Source organism: Ranitomeya imitator, chromosome 3 (genome assembly GCF_032444005.1).
Source record: "Ranitomeya imitator isolate aRanImi1 chromosome 3, aRanImi1.pri, whole genome shotgun sequence".
NCBI classification, from domain to species: Eukaryota; Metazoa; Chordata; class Amphibia; order Anura; family Dendrobatidae; genus Ranitomeya; species Ranitomeya imitator.
This window is the reverse complement of record NC_091284.1, coordinates 767,520,250-767,540,313: the sequence shown is the minus strand read 5'-3', so window position 1 is coordinate 767,540,313 and position 20,064 is coordinate 767,520,250. Positions and strand designations below refer to the sequence as shown.

Here is a 20,064-nt window from a genome sequence, read left to right as displayed (position 1 = left end):
AACAAGCCTTGTCTTAGGATAAAAGTCAAACAAGAGTCTCAGTGCAGGGCATAGAAGTCTCCTTACCCTGGCATGCCACAATCCACAGGGAGAAACGTTTAGACTCCACAGCCAAATCAGATCTCATACTTTGCACTCAGTGGGGGAAAATCTACCGAAACACGTGTCTGCATATTGAGATTTTGGTTTGGCTTTAATCCTAAGTCATGCGGCAAGGTTCATTAAAGGGTCGATATTGACGTTTTAGGACTGCAACTTCCCAATAGGTGGATCTAGATTTCACTGAAGAGGCAAATTTCATACCAAGGATAAAACACATATTATAGAGAAACTAAGGAAAAAGAGCGGTCAGACAGATAAGCTGGCCATTCACATGAGCTGGTTGTAAGCCCAACATTTCTTCAGCCATCTGTCCAGGCTGAGATCTTGTGTTTTCAATGGGGAGAGAGAAGAAAGATGCTGCCAGACTCTTCTATCTGCTGCTCATCTCCGCTGAAAACAACAGGACCGAGAATGGAAATTCCAACTCCTCGACCCTTCTCTTCCCCGACATAATGTGACTAGGCGGTCGGAAGACCACTAAAATGTATTACTAAATAATACTGGTGGGATTTCATGGACAAGGACCCAACAAGTGTCACCTATTGGTAAATTAAGAAGAGTAAATAATAATAATGAAAATTAAAGCTCTCTTTAATAGGCTGAGGCCAGAACCGTGTGCCCCTCATGGGCTTGGTCCATGGTTGTCCTTTGTCTCGGGCGTCTCTATAGGAGCGCTGTCTCCTCGCTTTTCCTGTCCCGGTTGTTCCGTTTTGCGTTTCTGCATTTCCTTGTCAGACAGTGGCCGCAGGACACAGATCATGGCTCTGCCATCTTTCCTTTCCTTTGGTTGGACCATACATGTAGAACAAGCCACCATGCTTTCTATCATTTGCTGCAAAACGTCCTGAGAGGGAATCACAAAAGGAGAAGCTTATTACAACATCTATTCTTTCTTACTTTATGCCGGCAGTGTTCCTGTAAGCCCTCCATACACATAGAAGCAGTCAGCCGAATCTTGTAGGATCAGCACTATGCTCCTCTGGGAGACCCCGGAGCATGAGCGGCGAGGCATATTACCCTGATCATAGTGGACAGTTTATTCCTGCTGTTCCGCTGGGCATTGCATTTTTCGGTTTGTTTTTCTTATATAAATTTTCCATACGGTTCTGGAGATAGGGGTCTTTTTATAACATTCTAATGTTTATGGCCTTTACATTACATGGTCTCTATTCTGCATTATTCCCCTCTGAGTAAGACCATAAAAAAGAGAACAAAGTGTAAAGGCCCGTATCTTCCGAACTGGAGGATTAAAAAAAGAACACCAGCAGAATACTCAGGAAAGCAGCGGGAATAAAAGAAAACCAAAAACTGGGCCCATCTGACCCGCTAACAGGTCCTCTGACCGCGGCCCCACTTACCAGCTTGTCTGGCCCATTTGCAATGCGACTGTTCAGGACCGTGATCCGTACATGATGCTTCTTCTCAATCCAATGGATAATCTGTTTCCTTTTCACATGTAAATCATGATGGGAAATGCTGGCGAGAAAGGACATCTCCTTGATCTGGACGGGACCTGCGGAATGAAGAATATATAAATGTATGGTACATTATATAACCCGGCCCGCACACACACGTGTATTGTACTGATCATTATATAACCGAGGCCGCACACAGACGTGTATTGTACTGGTCATTATATAACCGAGGCCGCACACAGACGTGTATTATATGGTACATTATATAACCCGGCCCGCACACAGACGTGTATTGTACGGTGCATTATATAACCGGGATCGCACACAGATGTGTATTGTACGGTGCATTATATAACCCGGCCCGCACACAGACGTGTATTGTACGGTGCGTTATATAACCCGGCCAGCACACAGATGTGTATTATACGTGCGTTATATAACCGGGGCCGCACACAGACGTGTATTGTACGGTGCATTATATAACCAGGACCACACACAGAAGTGTATTGTACGGTGCATTATATAACCGGGGCTGCACACAGACGTGTATTGTACGGTGCATTATATAACCGGGGCTGCACACAGACGTGTATTGTACGGTGCGTTATATAACCGGGGCCGCACACAGACGTGTATTGTACGGTGCATTATATAACCGGGGCCGCACACAGACGTGTATTGTACGGTGCATTATATAACCGGGGCTGCACACAGACGTGTATTGTACGGTGCGTTATATAACCGGGGCCGCACACAGACGTGTATGTATTGTACGGTGCATTCTATAACCGGGGCCGCACACAGACGTGTATTGTACGGTGCATTATATAACCGGGGCTGCACACAGACGTGTATTGTACGGTGCGTTATATAACCGGGGCCGCACACAGACGTGTATGTATTGTACGGTGCATTCTATAACCGGGGCCGCACACAGACGTGTATTGTACGGTGCGTTATATAACCGGGGCCGCACACAGACGTGTATTGTACGGTGCATTATATAACCAGGACCACACACAGACGTGTATTGTACGGTGCATTATATAACCGGGGCTGAACACAGACGTGTATTGTACGGTGCATTATATAACCGGGGCTGCACACAGACGTGTATTGTACGGTGCGTTATATAACCGGGGCCGCACACAGACGTGTATTGTACGGTGCATTATATAACCGGGGCCGCACACAGACGTGTATTGTACGGTGCATTATATAACCGGGGCCGCACACAGACGTGTATTGTACGGTGCATTATATAACCGGGGCTGCACACAGACGTGTATTGTACGGTGCGTTATATAACCGGGGCCGCACACAGACGTGTATGTATTGTACGGTGCATTCTATAACCGGGGCCGCACACAGACGTGTATTGTACGGTGCGTTATATAACCGGGGCCGCACACAGACGTGTATTGTACGGTGCATTATATAACCAGGACCACACACAGAAGTGTATTGTACGGTGCATTATATAACCGGGGCTGCACACAGACGTGTATTGTACGGTGCATTATATAACCGGGGCTGCACACAGACGTGTATTGTACGGTGCGTTATATAACCGGGGCCGCACACAGACGTGTATTGTACGGTGCATTATATAACCGGGGCCGCACACAGACGTGTATTGTACGGTGCATTATATAACCGGGGCTGCACACAGACGTGTATTGTACGGTGCGTTATATAACCGGGGCCGCACACAGACGTGTATGTATTGTACGGTGCATTCTATAACCGGGGCCGCACACAGACGTGTATTGTACGGTGCGTTATATAACCGGGGCCGCACACAGACGTGTATTGTACGGTGCGTTATATAACCGGGGCCGCACAGACGTGTATTGTACGGTGCATTATATAACCGGGGCCGCACACAGACGTGTATTGTACGGTGCATTATATAACCGGGGCAGCACACAGACGTGTATTGTACGGTGCGTTATATAACCGGGGCCGCACACAGACGTGTATTGTACGGTGCATTATATAACCAGGACCACACACAGAAGTGTATTGTACGGTGCATTATATAACCGGGGCAGCACACAGACGTGTATTGTACGGTGCATTATATAACCGGGGCAGCACACAGACGTGTATTGTACGGTGCGTTATATAACCGGGGCCGCACACAGACGTGTATTGTACGGTGCATTATATAACCAGGACCACACACAGAAGTGTATTGTACGGTGCATTATATAACCGGGGCAGCACACAGACGTGTATTGTACGGTGCATTATATAACCGGGGCAGCACACAGACGTGTATTGTACGGTGCATTATATAACCGGGGCAGCACACAGACGTGTATTGTACGGTGCGTTATATAACCGGGGCCGCACACAGACGTGTATTGTACGGTGCATTATATAACCAGGACCACACACAGAAGTGTATTGTACGGTGCATTATATAACCGGGGCCGCACACAGACGTGTATTGTACGGTGCATTATATAACCGGGGCAGCACACAGACGTGTATTGTACGGTGCGTTATATAACCGGGGCCGCACACAGACGTGTATTGTACGGTGCATTACATAACCGGAGCCGCACAGACGTGTATTGTACGGTGCATTATATAACCGGGGCCGCACACAGACGTGTATTGTACGGTGCGTTATAGAAGCAGGGCCGCACACAGACGTGTTTTGTACGGTGCATTAAATGTCCATCCCTGGTGACATTTTCTGCAACTCTTCGGATTTTGACTGTGTGTAATGCACTTTTGGGATTTGGCTCTGCCTGTTGGTTCCTGCGGTCATCCAGTGACTACATGTATACGATTTGCAGACCAGCGGTCACGTGCCGACTAGTCTCACCCTGCATCTCTCAAGCGGCGGAGACTCTAGTTGGCAGGTGACTACAAATATGCAAATCGTGTACGTGTAGTCACGGGATGACCGCAGGAACCGGCAAATCCAAAAAGTGCTTTACACAGTGTTAGGAGTCTGCTGAGCTTGCAGAAAATGTCACCAGGAATGAACAACCCCTTACAGAACCCGATTGCAGCCATATGAACAATTGCAGGTATGCCTTTATTACATCCATGAAGGATGCAGTTTGGCGTGTACAATGAAAGACACTACGATGAATGAGGAAGAAGAGCTCAGCAGGGCAGCACCCAGATATTTGCCAGGTCACAGCTAAGAATCGTTAAACTCAGGTTCTCCAGACTATTATGCGCACCCCAAGTTTTAGCTATGAAGACTGCCCAAAGTGCCCCTTGTAGCCAGTGTGCCCCTGTGGAGCAGTGAGAAGGATATATACCGGGGCTGGAGCTTTGCTTCTGCTGCTCTCGGAGTCTCAGCTGCTCCTCGTGCAGCTCTTTCCCGGTCAGCAGCTTGTACACGGGAGGATCTGCGCTGTGCGACACCGACACCAGTTTCAGGTTCTCCTCCTCCATGACGCGGATCACATCCCTTCTCAGCATCTTCCCTCTGTCCTTCCCATCTTTATCCAGCACCTGGATCATCTTATAGGGGATTATCCGGCCGACATGCCCGATCACCTTCCTGGCGTTCATATTGATCTTTTTTGGTGCCATTGGTTTTTTGGCCGCGTCCTCCTCGGCCGTACTGTAGGGTTTTACGTCCACGGCCAGCAGTCCTTTTCTCGTCCAGCCAACGGTAGCCCACGGTAGATAACTCGCCGTCTTATACGATCTATGACACAAGCCAAAGTGTCTTCCGAAATAACACCGGCCATTATTGGCAGCTTGGCAAAGCATTTTCTTCAGGTGAAGTCCGGACATTCTGCCGGCTAGGGGAGAAAAAAAACAAACGAGTTAAGTCAACATATGACAGCGCTCTCTGTTCCTAAAAAATAGAAAGGTATTAGCCATTTTAAAGGGTCACACCCATTTTTTTTTTTAGAAATGGGTATTGTCAAACAGTGCTGGTAAATACGAGCAATTTTGCAATTTACTACTTGTAAATTTATCAGCTGTTCCTGAGATATTAGCAATTTTCTTTTGTTTACTGTTCGTTGTCTTGGAGACCGACCAGTAGCAAAACCTGCGCAGCGCTTACAAGCTCTTTTATTGTGCCTGCATGCGCTGTTTTGAAGCTGGCCAGGATCGCTGGAGTGCACTGTAACCTCCGAATCTCGGCCAGCTCCAGCGCAGTGCTTACACGCTAGATGGCAGCGGTGGTCGGTCTCCTAGGTAACAAGAAATTGCTCTTAGCCTTTACTTTGCATAATAAATAAGTTCTACTGATTACGTGCTACCGTCTGTATTATAATCAAGAGCTGCATTCACAATTCTGCTGATTGCTAGATGGGACAGTCAAGAAATGCATCCCCGAGAGATCTGCTGCGTTCCGACATAAAAGGACCGTAACATGGTGTAAGGGCGCTGCTGGGGAAATCCTAGAGCTCAGTAGCGCCCCCTGCAGTGGAGAAGTATTATTCGGAGGGCAGGCTTCCATGCTCATAATGCTGTGGACCGGATCCCGTTTGATGGTAATTTATTTCAGGATTGTTACCGGGCTTCTCCCCAGACTTTATTGCAGACAGATTAGGCCACGCAGGTGTTTCCCTTGTAGCCGCCATCATGAAGGCCATTCAGATATACGGCTGACTGATCCGTGATGGCTTTCTTCTCTGGTCCCAAGCAGCCGACCCCTCCCTAACATTTCCATATTCTGTCTTTGTCTTATAGACAGGGGATGACCTAATGGGATCTGTAGAACAGGATTCCGAATATTAAAAATTGGCGCAACAAAAAAATGGAGCAGATTTTCCTAGCAACCAATCACATTCCAGCTCTCAGTTTTTAGAGACCTACCTAAAAATTTAAAAAGTAGTAACTTAATTGGTTGCACATCCCCTTCCCCCAGCAGTGGCTTGGACACATTTCACTTTTTTGTGTTATTTTTTAGCTTTTGGCGCATCTGAATGTAGCAGTCAGAATCCTGTTTCAGTCCAGCAGCTACACCGATGCTTCCACCTTGTGCCAGTCATTGCACTGGTTGCCCATCCACTACAGAATATAACCATATCACGCATCTCACCCACAAAGCGCTCCAAAGTGCTGCACCTCCCTACCCCTCCTCCCTCGCGTCTGTCCGCTGCGTACCCATTCTCTCCGTTCCTCTAGTGAAGGTCTCCTTCAGAGCACGTTATCTTCTCTGTGGTTTTCAGGGATAGAACACGTGCACATTATAGTCTATGGAGCTGTTCATGCGCTGTTCCACCCGCCAAGAAAAAGAAAAATGTGTGACATGTTCGATTTTACTGCCCGTGAGTAATATTGCAAAGAAAAGGAGAAGCTTTGTAATATTGTTTTCATACATACTAATTTGATGGTAAAAAATTGACACACTGATGAAAAAACTGTTTTTGCATACAAAGAAAAAAAAATCACTGACGTCTGACTGAGGGCCAAGGCTATGTTCACACAGAGTTTTTGAGGATTTTTTTCTGTAGTGGATCCGCTTTAAAATCCTCAAAAAAGTTTCTCTGTGCTGCACCAATTCCCTGGAATGTTCCGCCCCAGATAATCAGGTTAAATTGCAGTTTCCACTGGGAAACAAACATTTTTTTCGGCACGCCGATCACATGACCTCACTGATCTAACGCCTCGGGTCCCGTCCTACATCTTCATCACCTTCTCTCTCTCTGTGCACTCAGCAGCGCTTTGTATATGTAGCTTTACTACAAAGATGGCTGGGCCATACACTACAAGGACGTTCTGTGTGATTCCCCCATTTTCCTTAAAGGGGTTGTCCAGGCTCGGGGTTCAAGTCTGCAGTCACTCAGTCATCGCAGTGTGCGCACTGTCAGGATTCTCCGGTGCCGGCCCCAGGCGTGTGATTTGCATACACTCGGTCACGTGCCTACTAGACGTGCGCAGCATCACTTAATGCACAAGTCTAGTTGGAATGTGGCCAGAAATATGCAAATCACATGCTCAGGGTCACATGATCGCTAGTTCACAGCCCCGGAGAATCTGACAGTGCGCATGAGGACTCACCAGTCACAGAGTGAACCGCCATCCTGAACAATAGACTGTCAGCTCTTGTGATCGGGACCCTCGATCTCCATATTAGCTGTCTGATGTTGTCAGTACATGCACCCGCTGGACTGTACAGCGCTGCGGAATATGCTGGCGCTATATCAATGTCATGTGAAGCCCTGCAGACACAGAGGACGCGGCGTCCGCTACTCACAGGCTCGCTGGATGTTCTCCGTCAGCTCATTATTCTTCACCGCTCCTGTGGAGAAACACAGATAACAGTGAGGCCCGGCTGGTGACGCCGCGTCCATGGTATATACTGCGAGGACGATGCGCAGGAAGATTTATTTTCTATACGTTGTTTTCTGAGAGGTTATAGATTGCGCCCCCCTTGAGCACAGGCGGCGCCTGGTATTACAGCTCTGCCCCAGGACTCTGCAGTACCAGGCACTGCCAGGTGTGGCGCTGTTCTCAGGAGGAAAGCCTTTTTCTAGCTTTGGACGAACCCTTTAAGGAGGCTGCAGTGGGATAGGCCGAGGGTGCGGTAATCCGGTGATCTGCTCCATGGTAGCGTGTGACACCGCAGAGTCCGCACACACCGTGCATCAGGGCATGGAGCCGGACTAGGCCTAGCTCCATCCCCGGCCTGCCCTGCATCACTGCGGCCGACAGCCTGGCCCCGAGCCGTCACTGCACAGAGCGCTCCCGGTACCATCACCTACCCCCGGCCTGCACCGGAACCGCAGCGCAACCAGCAGCAAAGCACAGGCGAAGCTGTCACACGGCCAACTAGGGGTTAACCAGGGCCGCCGCTCAAGGTCACATGACTGGTACACGCCCCCTTCCCCATTCACAGTCTGGTTCACGGCTTTAGTCTTAAAGGGGCAGGCGCTGCTGTAACCGAGCGGCCGCTCCCCTGCCTGCCTTCCCTGCCCGCTCCGCTGCCCCCTCCCCTGCCTGCCCTCCCCTGTCCGCTGCCCCCTCCCCTGCCTGCCCTCCCCTGTCCGCTGCCCCCTCCCCTGCCTGCCCTCCCCTGTCCGCTGCCCCCTCCCCTGCCTGCCCTCCGCTGCCCGCTCCGCTGCCCCCTCCCCGCTGCCCCCTCCCCTGCCTGCCCTCCCCTGTCCGCTGCCCCCTCCCCTGCCTGCCTTCCCTGCCCGCTGCCCGCTCCGCTGCCCCCTCCCCTGCCTGCCCTCCCTGCCCGCTGCCCCCCCGGGGAGGGACGTGGCGGCGCTAATGTCGCAGGATCATTACTGTGATAATACTCACACGTGTTATGACATTTATTGCGTTTCTATGCTGCGTTATAAGTATAAACCAGAACGGTAAATATAATAATGACAGTCAGTGCCCCCCGTAATAAATTAATACATTTTCTGGAGGAAATCTGACTTCTTTGGAGGCATCTTAAAGTTGGCTGCAGACGAGCGTGTAAAAAATGGGTCGGATTCATCCCAAAAAGTTGGAAGATTTTTTTTCTCACTTGTCATCCGTGCACAATCTGTATTTTCAGCAGCAGCTATTAATAATTACAGGACCACTTACACTTTCTCATGTTACAGAACTGCAATGTATCCGTATAAATCGGATGCTGCCCTGTGGCTCCTTGCAGCGTCGCTCATCTGCACTGTGTCATTGAATACCGTTGTCTCGGGGGTTTCCGTTTTGTCAGCAGACAGCACTCACTCTGAACATACGGTTATGTGAACGCGTCCTTATAGTTGTGTGTTCTTTACGTCCGTGTGATGTCCGTGTCTGATCCGTTTTCGTACCTCTACATTAAAACGTACCTGATCACATATCTTATACCCATTCGCCCAGCCCCCGCTTCCCCATCCCACTAACAGGAGCTCTGTGGAACGCTCGCTCTGTCTGCAACAAGCTTTCCTACACCCATGATCTTTTCATCACTTACAAACTTTCCTTCCTCGCCATCACCGAAACCTGGCTCACCCCTTCTGACACAGCCTCTCCTGCTGCACTCTCGTATGGAGGATTCCACCTTTCCCACACACACCCAGCAGCAAACATGGTGGAGGAGTCTGTTTCTCCTGTCAGATAACTGCTCCTTCACCCCAATCCCACTGCCACCCTGTATTACCCTCCCTTCCTTTGAGGTGCACTCTGTGCGCATCTATTCCCCTCCAACTGGCTGTCATTTACCGCCCCCCAGGGCCAGACACCACCTTCTTTGACCACTTCACCACCTGGCTACTTCATTTCCTTTCTGCGGACATCCCCACTATCATCTTGGGTGACTTCAACATCCCCATTGACACTTCCCTCACAGCCGTCACTAAACTTCTATCTCTCACTTCCTCCTTCGGCCTCACTCAATGGTCTTCTGCAGCCACTCGCAAAGATAGTCAGACACTGGACCTCATCTTCACCCGCCTCTGCTCCCTATCTAACCTCTCTAACTCACCTCCTCCTCTTTCGGACCACAACCTACTCACATTCTCTTCCCTTTCCTCTCCAGGTCCAAAATCCCCACCCCACAAACTTGCACACCCTCTCAGAAATCTTAAACACCTCAATCTACACTCACTCTCTGAATTCCTTCTCCCTCTTACAGGCATAAGTTCGCTACACAATGTGGATGCCGCTGCCGCTCTATATAACACCACAATAGCTGTAGCTCTGGAATCGGTTGCCCCTCTCACACATACCAAAGCTTGCAAAATCAACAGACAGCCTTGGCACACCAGCCTGACCAAAGAAATGAGACAGGCTACCAGGGTTGCTGAGGGGAGATGGAAAAGATCCCACTCCAACAAGGACTTCATCGCATTCAAACAGTCCCTCACTACTTTCAAGCCCACACTCGCCACAGCTAAACAAACCTACTTCTCATCTCTCATATCCTCCTTGTCTCACAACCCTAAACAGCTATTCAACACCTTCAATTCTCTCCTCCGTCCCCCCAGCACCTCCTCCCTATCCACTCACCTCGGCTGAAGACTTTGCCTCATTTTTCAAGCAGAAGATTGATAACATCAGAGACAGGGTCAGGAGCCCCCAATATGGGTTAGGAGCCCAATGACAAGGTCAGGAGCCACTAAGCAGGGTCAGGAGCCCCTAAGCAGGGTCAGGAGCCCCTAAACAGGGCCAGGAGCCCCCAAGCAGGGTTAGAAACCCCTTGGCAGGGTCAGGAGCCCCCAAACAGGCTCAGGAGCCCCTGGCAGGGTCAGGAACCCCCAAGCAGGGTCAGGAGCACCCCAGCAAGGTCAGAAGCCCCTTAGCAGAGCCAGGAGCCCACCTGGCAGGATCAGGAACCCCCAAGCAGGGTCAGGAGCCCCCCTTCAGGGACAGGAGCACCCGGCAGGGTCAGGACCCCCCCTGCCGTACCAGGCATTAGGGTCTGTCCTTGGACCGAGACATCGATGTATGACTTGGGTCGAACACTACTGAGCCGAGCTCCTGCGTCCTGATTTATAACCAATAAAGAGAAGGAAGATTTTTATTCAATCACAGCAAGAAGAGATCTTAAAAAAATAAATCTTTATTTTTATATAGCGCTAACATATTCCGCAGCGCTTTACAGTTTGAACACATTATCATCGCTGTCCCCAATGGGGCTCACAATCTAAATTCCCTATCAGTATGTCTTTGGAATGTGGGAGGAAACCGGAGAACCCAGAGGAAACCCACGCAAACACGGAGAGAACATACAAACTCTTTGCAGATGTTGTCCTGGGTGGGATTGGAACCCAGGACTCCAGCGCTGCAAGGCTGCTGTGCTAACCACTGTGCCACCGTGCTGCCTCCATCTTTTAGTCTACAATTTTTTTTTTTTTTTTGCTAAAACCAGAACACCCTGTAAGGTCACGTTCACACTATCAGTAGTTGGTGAGTTTTTTACCTCAGTATTTGTAGCCAAAACCAGGAGTGGGTGATAAATACAGAAGTGGTGACGTGTTTCTATTATACTTGTCCTCTGATTGTTCTTCTCCTGGTGGTTTTGACTACAAATACTGAGGTAAAATACTGACCAAGTACTGACGGTGTGAACGTCAACATTCTACAAAGGGTTAATAATGAATTTCATCAAGTGACGCAAAACTAAAGCCGCCAACGGACAGTCTGCGCATGCCCAATGACGTCAGGACTGCAGTGCCCACAATGATTTCTGTCCTCCTTTTCCGCCGGACCTAAACCTGCTGTCCTCGGCACTGCCTGTGTGATATTCTCTGTATTAACCAATGCTCGGCGTGCACACTTGTGTTCGTTTAGTCTCCTTTCCCCGACACTTTATTCTTTAGTTGAACTCTCGGGCGGTCCTAGATTCCGGTCAGGCAGTGAGGTAGACAGGCCCCGGGGGTGATGTACGGAGAGGCGGGGCCTGCGCTCTCTCTTTCCGCTGGACCCGCCATCTTGCAGGTAGCCGCATGAGAGCTCGGGCTCCCGGGATATAGAGGGAATTCTCCACAGTCCGCGGGGTTTGGTGATAAGGCTGTCCGCTGTGTGAGTGGGAGGTGACGGGGAGCGCCGGTGGCGGGTCCCGGGGATACAGGGCGGTGATGGCTGCTCGCTGGGCCGGCAGGATGGTGGCCGGGTCACGCTCCTATACGGAGGCAGCTGATCCCGGGAGGTAGACAGGAGTGATCCGTCCCTGATAGGGGGCTGCTCTGCCCTCTGGTCGCTACGGGCGGCTGAGCCACCTTTGCACAGTGTTGTAGCCCTCCAGCCATTACTGCCCCCGATGTGTGGTGGTCCTCATACAGGGGTCCTACACCTGTCCCTTCTCTTAATCCTGGTAGTTTAATGTTTTCATTTGCAGCGTTTTAGAGGGCCTGTCCTGCTCCAGGGGATTGCTGGGTCTTTCCCTTGGATTTGTACTACTAACTGCAAAGCCATGAGACCCCTGGATCGTTGCTGGGGGCCGCACCAGACTGGCCAGACGTCTCCCTATATGCTCGGCCGGATCTTCCACTTCTTTGATCTAGTTCCACAGCTGCAGCACATGGATGGACTACCTAACACAGATAATCCCTGCATGTATCACGGCTGTGGAACAACTGCGAGACCTGCAGCCGCGGGGACTCGAGCGCAGTAATAGAGCGTGCCGAGGTCACTCATCACTACCACTAGATGGTTTATCAGGGTCCGGTGTGTTGGAATCGATCATGTATCCGCTTCCAATACACTGACCTCTGCTTTCAGGAGACTTGTGACTTTTCCATACACATTTGACTGGGTGACTTTTATCTATTGTGTAAGGCGCACTCTGCAAAATCTTCCATTTCCCATGTTCTAACCATTCTGTAATCCGGGTAGTAACATTTACTTTCCGTTGTCCTCTTGCAGTATCAGGGCTGCTTCGGCCTCCGTCTGTAACCGGCCGGTCACACTGTGGGAGGTCACAATCTCAATGTAAGTCTAAGGAGCTCAGAGTCTTGTTCTGAGTCTGAGACTTATAAGAATAGTCAAAAAGTGACCCCTGTTCCATCCAGCAAACCACTGTGATTCTGCAGGTCACAAATGTGGTGACGTAGTGTGGAGCGGGGCTGATGGAGGGGAAGGTGGTGGCCATTGAATGTTTCTACATTAATTACATTCGCACATAGGAAAATAATTAAAAAAAAAAATATTTGAAGTGGTCCTTTAGCAACAGGGGCTCTTCTTTGGTAAGTATGCGGAGTTTCCAACTCAGTAGTTGCCTGGATCGTACTGCAGGGACTGAGATCCTCCTTTAGCAGGTCGTACATTTCACTTATTGCTCTAGGGTGAGAATACCTTCTACAGTGGTTGCCATCTTTTCCTGGTGCTGGGTGGTCTCGAGCAGGAAACCCTTGCCGTAAGTGGCATTGAGTGTCGTGCTCAGATCTGTCTGTGCAGTTGCATTTGGGGTTTGTATTCGGGGACCTCGGAGAACCTTGTCTGTTTGTAAGTCTCTGTACACTGGTTTGTGTGCAAAGTTTTAACAAGTTTGTTTTTTTCTTTCTTCCAGTAAGTTGCAAAAATGACCAACACAAGAGGCAAAAGGCGTGGAACCCGTTATATGTTCTCCAGACCCTTCCGCAAGCATGGTAAGATACTGGTTCCCACGTCGTGCACAGTATTTGCTAAATGACTATTATCATTCGTGCCTGTATCGTACTTCCAACCACAACGTACAGCTGAGTTCTGCACACAATGATTCACATTGGGGTATTTTGGGACCGCCAAGGTGTCTGACATTTAGCAAAGTTGATGATTTCCTATTTTATCCACAATAGCCTTTTCTAATAAATCCAGAACTCCTATATGGGTGTCATGGGTGTCACGGGTGCATTCACCTCTGCATTAAATTGTATGTGGCGAGCGGCTGCTGTGAGCTGGCAGACTGGGTGCTAGACCGTAAAGATGCCTTTTTAAAGACTGGATAAAATCTTGCACAAAAATCTGCAGTTGGATCCATTTTGACTTGTAGAGCTGAGGGGCTGACCTTGCTCATCCGTTTTTCCAGTTAACAAATGGAGGTAGAGGCTCCAAAGATACTGCAATGTGGCTGTGAGGGGGATATATTCTCCCAGTACTTTGTAGGTTGCATTTGTTCCTGTACTTAGTTTTGTGAACTCAGACTCACAGTATAGTTGATCCATACACACTGCAGTTTTAATAGCGAGTCCGTGAGACTGAGCACGTCCTGTTCTCATCTCTTCTGCTGATCAGACTCTGCCACTAAAGCTTATGGGGATCTGTGAACAGCAGCTAAAGCACACAGACTTTGTACTTACTGATCCATTAAAGGGAACCTGTCACCCCCAAAATCGATGGTGAGGTAAGCTCACCGTCATCATGGCTTATCTACAGCATTCTGTAATGCTGTAGATAAGCCCCCAATGTATCCTGAAAGATGAGCCGGAGCCGCAGCGTGAAGACCAGAAGAGGACGTCATGGAATGAAGATGAAAGGCCCTGGACCGGACTAGAGACACCCATTTGACCGGACCGCAGCGGGACCGCCCCTGGGTGAGTATAATCTAACCTCTTTTTCTCCTCTTTCAGGTAACATCGGGGGCTTATCTACAGCATTACAGAATGCTGTAGATAAGCCCTTGATGACGGTGAGCTTACCTCACCATGGATTTTGGGGGTGACAGGTTCCCTTTAACGAGAACCTGACAGCTGATCCACAGGCAGCATATATTGGGCCCTGGCTGGATGGTCTCAGCCATGTATGTTTGTTTCTGAACCTCTGCTGTGTTTGAGAGAGAAACCTTGTTTACAGCCGCATAGGACGGAGCCTCATGAGAGTAGTAGGGCAGGCCGGTCCCTGGCGCTTCTCCCTGCCCACTTGCCCTTGAGTGACAGGTCTCTCCATCCACACAGAGTTAAACATACCTGGCTGAAATTATGCAGTGGCTGGGCAGCGTGTACGTTCTGTCAGGTTCCTTTTTCAATGGATATAAAAAAGTAACTTTTTTTTTTTTTTAACTTTTCAATGGTCAATGGCTATAAACAAAAAGGCACATGAGTGTTTTTTACAGACGTGAAATGGGAGAAAGTTTGAATATAGCCTCATGGCCATCAGATCAGGGCAGTCGTCCAGATTTCCTCTCTGTAATCTCATTGTACAAGGATTCTGATTTCCTCATGGCTTTGTATAGAGTACAGGTGACGCTGGTGCTCTGTGATGACCTTTTTCCTAACTATTTACTTTCTAAGTAAATGTGAGTGGCTCATTTCACCGGTTCTGAGAGCACAGACTATCATTTCATTGTCAAAGCTGGCGGCCATGGCTGAGGCTGTTATACTGTAGTAATGCATAGTCACGTGTAATAAAGTCCTGCAATTGTTTGACTTTCCTCACATAAATAACCACTCGCAGAGAATCTTATTTGATTGCGGAAAAATTCTTGCATCCGAGAGTTCACTGCAGTTTGGTGTAGAAATTGTGACCTACAGCTTGGCCGATTCATTTTACCTGCACTGATGCATTGTAGCAAGGGTCAGCAGTGGACAGTGATCTGTGCTGGAACACTACTGTCACCGTTGGGGGGTTTCATGCTTGCATATCTTCACTTTATATAAATGTTAACGTTTATCCATCCTTTTAGGAGTGGTTCCTTTGTCAACTTACATGCGCATCTACAAGAAGGGAGATATTGTGGACATAAAGGTAAGTGCTGCTCTGAAATATATAGCTGATCGCCAGTCATATTGTGGATGTTTTTGTAAATAACATGGGTTGAGAATAAGATGCGGTTTTATCAAATTTAAACTAGATTTGATGCCTGATGTCACAATACAAATGCATACATTCACTAGATCTAAGAGGCTGGTGTACTTACTTTGAATATGTCCAATATGCTTACTTTAGTAGTAATGACGATAACGAAGCTATTCTCACAGTTTTTTTTTTTTTTGTTTTTTTTAAAGCACCCTAACCTCATCAGGTCTGTGATATTTAATGTATTGAGGTTGTATTGTAAATAGTATTGCCTAATCGCTGGTTTCTGACCTAGTGGACCCTCGGTGATCTGGGCATGGGTGGGCTGTAGCACTGTGCCCCTCTGCATAGGGGGATTCTCACGACAGCATGTTTCCATTCAAGTCTATGAAGCTGTTTGCACTTTCTACAGAGCCACATAGCTTCCACTTAGAGGAAATGTATGGCGCCACAGCTTTAAAACAGTGCAGCAGTCCCTTCATTCTCCATTATCACTGGGGTCTGTCTGAGAGACCCCAATAAACGTAAGTGATGACATACCCTAGTGGTGTCCAACCACTTACTACTATGGGACTACCTTATATGTATGAGTCCATAGATCCTGTCATTGTGTTGTTGGACTGCAGGTTGATCAGCGATTTTTCTCATTTCTAATAATAAGTGTCGAGGTTTAGAAAGATTCTGCTTTTCTCCCGGCCTTTATATTTATATACAGGGAACTCTCGTGCTCTATGATGACCTATATCCAAACTATTTGCTTTTTAAGTAAATGTGAGTCAATTATTTCACCGGTTCTGAGAGCACAGACTTTTTTTTTTTTTTTTTTTTCACATGATGGGAGTATTTAAGGTCACATCAGTGTTGGCCCCTCGGGCTAATGAGACTTTCGGCCTGAAGTTTTCTATTCAGTGATAAGATCAAGACCTAGATCTTGGAAATGAGAAGTGGGGCTTAAAATATTTCTATAATGAAACGTTATGCAACTTTCTAATTAATTATAGTTTTAGCAACTTTAGTTTTCTCGGTCGTCCAAAAATGTAGTAAAACTAGCTGCAGGAATTGACCCACCACCACACTTCTTGGTTTACCTGATGTGACATGTATGTACGTCATGTCGCCACTACAAAAATAAACCTCAGCTATGCCACTGATGGAATGTTAGTGGGGGCAATCTGAGCAGTAATACCTTCTAAAAGCCTCGCATAGAAACCGGGGTCCGACCTTTACAGCAGACATGAGGGGAACGTGCAGTGATGTATGAATATAACCCCTCATTGCCATTCTTTACATTTGTTTGCAGGGTATGGGCACCATCCAAAAGGGCATGCCACATAAATGTTACCATGGCAAGACCGGCCGTATCTACAATGTGACCCAGCACGCTGTGGGTATAATTGTGAACAAGCAAATCAAGTAAGTGCCGGTGACGTGACGAGTGCTCGAGCCCTTTCACTTTACCAGTTGGATCTGTATGTATCTGGATTGGTCATTCATCGGGGCGACAGAAAACCTCCTCCTTAAAACCCAAGCAAAATCCTCTTGTGTTCTGCTTGTGTCCTGTCAGAGGAGACAGCTGTGTGCGAGGCATTAGGGACATTATGTAGATAGCCGGTATAGTGGGCTGCTACTATAGGGGGCATCCTGTGCACATTGGAGATACTGTGCCAGTAAAATGCCCTCCATGTTATAGAGCGATCTGTCCAACTACTAGATTTATGGTGCTTGGTATTGGACTCTTTATTGGGGGACCCATGTTGGCACACCCCCATACTATCCAGGGCACTAGTAAATCTGATCTGTCCATGCACATTATCGAGGACTCGCCATTGAACTTGTCTCCTTGTAATTAGAGGTGATGTGACTTTATTTGCCGGAACCCATCCAGTGGCCACATTACTAATTAGGCCGCAGGTCAGGAGCCCAGAAAACCGCCTATATCACCGCTTCCTCAGATGTTTTGATAGCCGACCTGGTACGTTATGGTTGCACATGTCATCTTGCCAGGATGGCTAATCAAAAAAAGAGCCGCAGGTGGGAGCTGGATCGCTGGGCTCTTGTCCGACTGCCACAGTTACTGACATGGCAGCTGGACCGGGTCCTGTGAACTGAACCTTTTATAAGGTATTTCCACTTGCATGGACCTTGTAGATGCTGATCTACAGTGTAAAGCTGAAACGTCTGATATTTGGCCACATGCAGATCACTGATCTGCCCTAAAGTAGGACATGTGTAAATGATGGCAAAAAACTGCTGCCGTTGGACACTTGTGAAGGCATCCTAACTGCGGATTTTGGCCCAATGAGCCCTGTAGATGGATGCTGATCAGTCCTGTACATTGTATGGAGGACACTATCTTGATAGGGTCGCTGTTAAAGGGAATCTGTCACCACATTTGACTATTAATATGGGCATACAGGATATAGACTGCTGAAGAAGGTCATCCCTGTATGCCTCATATCAGATGCCTTGTTAATGAATTCATCTTTTATCTTATGTAAATGACCTCTTCCAGGCTCTGAGGAGGACGCTGCCTAAAAGATTACTCTGCCTCCAGAGATTATTTTTTATGTAGGGGGAGTTACCAGTGTGATGTGTAATGGCCGCTCTCCTGATCTCACTGCAGAGCTGTGTGTGATTTATACCGGACACATCTGCAGGTTCCTCTCAGCTTCCATCTCACAGGCAGACAGGGTTGCAATATGGCTGCAATACAGGAGAGCTCCAAAAAATGTGTTTGCTGGAAGACAAAGTTACCGTAATTTCTCCTGTTCTGTGTTGGTTGTCTCACACTGGTAGCTGCCCTTCATGTAAAAACAAGCTCTGGAGGCAGAGTTATCTTCCAGGCATATAAAAGAGAAAAATGTGGATTTCTATGGAATAAGACATCAAACCGCAGATATCAAGGTATCATTTTATTCAGCTTCCTATGACCTGTGTGCCCACATAGCCGCCTTAGGAGGTTGATCCTACTGGCAGATTATCTTTAAATAAATGACCCTGTTGACCGAGTGTATCCCTGTTTACAATGTGTTGGTCCAGGATAGATCTGCAGGTTGACTTTCCATACTCCTCATTTTAGTTTATGAAGCCAGTACAGTAAAGCTTGACTTTTTCTTACAGGGGTAAGATCCTTGCCAAAAGAATCAATGTCCGCGTGGAGCACATCCGTCACTCCAAGAGCAGAGACAGCTTCCTGCAGCGCGTGAAGGAGAACGAGAGGAAGAAAAAGGAAGCCAAGGAGACTGGCGTGTTTGTGGAACTGAAGCGTCAGGTATGTATCTACTCGTCCTCGGTGACCAGACTGACCAGACCAGCGTGACGCTCAATGATGATCTTTCTACAAACTATTTGCTTCAATAGTGAATATGAGTCAATGATTTCACCGGTTCTGAGGGCGTTTTCCGTTACCAGTGGATGGGGACTTCCATATTCACAATCTCTAATAAAAAAAATTTTTTTCTTTTCCAGCCAGCCCAACCCAGAGAAGCTCACTTTGTCCGCACATATGGAAAGGAACCTGAGCTCCTTGAGCCAATTCCTTATGAGTTTATGGCATAAGGTGTCACAATTAAACTTTCTTCTTTTTGGAAGCCAATGAGTGTCTGGTCCTTTGTTGCATGGTTAACGCTGTCCTCTTACATATGAGATGTTATCCTTGGTGCGGTCTAGAATGAAGCTGCAGAGGGGCTTGTTAGGATGCATATGGCATCAGCTTCTTATGGCTGTTTTTAAAGGTGGATGATTGATCAAAGAACATAATCTGAGTCCATTTCCAGGACTCCAGATTATGGCCAAGACAAGCAGGAGTGCATGCTGACGACTATCTTAACGAAGGAGAACTGCAGAAATGTCTGACATATCCGCACTGATCTGTGATGGTCCGCTCCATTCACCTCTTGCAACTGGCAATGGAGGTGATTAACCCCTCGGACAGGATAGTACATCCGAGGTCAGATGTCCTGCTTTGATGCGGCCTCCGGTGGTGAGCCTGCATCAAAGCCGGGACATGTCAGCTGTTTTGTACAGCTCACATGTGCCCGCAATAGCGGCGGGTGGAATCTCGATCCACCCGCCATATTAACTAGTTATATGCTGCTGTTAAACGCGGACAGCTGCGTTTAACTAGTGCTTCCGGCCATCAGGCCGAAAATGAGCGATTGCTGACCCCGTCACATGATTGGGGGTCAGCGATGCGTCGGCATAACAACCAGGGGGGTCTCCTTGAGACCTCTATAGTTGTTAATGCCGGATTGCTGGGAGCGCCACCCTGTGGTCGGCGCTCATAGCAATGCAACAATTCTACATAGGAGCGATCTAAGCATCGCTCCTCTGTGGCAGAGCCAATAGAGTTGTGTGAGGCTATTGAAGCATGGCAAAAGAAGAAAAAAATGTTTTAAATATAATAATAATTTTTATTTTT

General features: G+C 48.1%; 2 protein-coding genes across 6 annotated transcripts; one reads left to right on the top strand and one right to left on the bottom strand.

Annotated features, from left to right (window-relative positions):
* Positions 1-675: 675 nt before the first annotated feature.
* On the bottom strand, positions 676-8,452 carry MTIF3 (mitochondrial translational initiation factor 3). Of its 3 annotated transcripts, none has more exons than XM_069759047.1 (5): positions 8,216-8,452; positions 7,708-7,752; positions 4,805-5,296; positions 1,461-1,615; positions 676-946 (listed from the first exon to the last, which is right to left on the bottom strand). In XM_069759047.1, exons 3-5 carry the CDS (start codon positions 5,286-5,288, stop codon positions 725-727), a joined length of 861 nt encoding a protein of 286 aa, XP_069615148.1. In that variant the 5' UTR covers positions 5,289-5,296; positions 7,708-7,752; positions 8,216-8,452; the 3' UTR covers positions 676-724. The 3 variants fall into 3 exon arrangements, with proteins under 3 accessions (XP_069615148.1, XP_069615147.1, XP_069615149.1); XM_069759046.1 differs by having other exon boundaries at positions 7,512-7,752; positions 8,216-8,338; XM_069759048.1 differs by lacking the exon at positions 7,708-7,752 and having other exon boundaries at positions 8,216-8,309.
* A 3,280-nt stretch (positions 8,453-11,732) lies between these two features.
* On the top strand, positions 11,733-19,239 carry RPL21 (ribosomal protein L21). 3 transcript variants are annotated; one of them, XM_069759044.1, is made up of 6 exons: positions 11,733-11,870; positions 13,441-13,519; positions 15,532-15,593; positions 16,945-17,057; positions 18,765-18,915; positions 19,113-19,239. In XM_069759044.1, exons 2-6 carry the CDS (start codon positions 13,453-13,455, stop codon positions 19,200-19,202), a joined length of 483 nt encoding a protein of 160 aa, XP_069615145.1. In that variant the 5' UTR covers positions 11,733-11,870; positions 13,441-13,452; the 3' UTR covers positions 19,203-19,239. The 3 variants fall into 3 exon arrangements, with proteins under 3 accessions (XP_069615145.1, XP_069615146.1, XP_069615143.1); XM_069759045.1 differs by lacking the exon at positions 11,733-11,870 and adding an exon at positions 11,936-11,954; XM_069759042.1 differs by lacking the exon at positions 11,733-11,870 and having other exon boundaries at positions 13,385-13,519.
* The last annotated feature ends 825 nt before the right edge of the window (positions 19,240-20,064 follow it).

Excerpts from the sequence above, each read along its gene's own strand:
- MTIF3 (XM_069759046.1), bottom strand. The coding sequence starts at position 7,533 with ATGGCGGTTCACTCTGTGACTG. Across the intron at positions 5,297-7,511 it reads GGCGGTTCACTCTGTGACTG|CCGGCAGAATGTCCGGACTT; the intron begins GTGAGTCCTCAT and ends TTTCTCCCCTAG. Across the intron at positions 1,616-4,804 it reads GAAGCAAAGCTCCAGCCCCG|GTCCCGTCCAGATCAAGGAG; the intron begins GTATATATCCTT and ends TTCATTCCGCAG.
- RPL21 (XM_069759044.1), top strand. The coding sequence starts at position 13,453 with ATGACCAACACAAGAGGCAAAAGGCGTGGAACCCGTTATATGTTCTCC. Across the intron at positions 17,058-18,764 it reads ATTGTGAACAAGCAAATCAA|GGGTAAGATCCTTGCCAAAA; the intron begins GTAAGTGCCGGT and ends TTTTTCTTACAG. Across the intron at positions 18,916-19,112 it reads TTGTGGAACTGAAGCGTCAG|CCAGCCCAACCCAGAGAAGC; the intron begins GTATGTATCTAC and ends TTTCTTTTCCAG.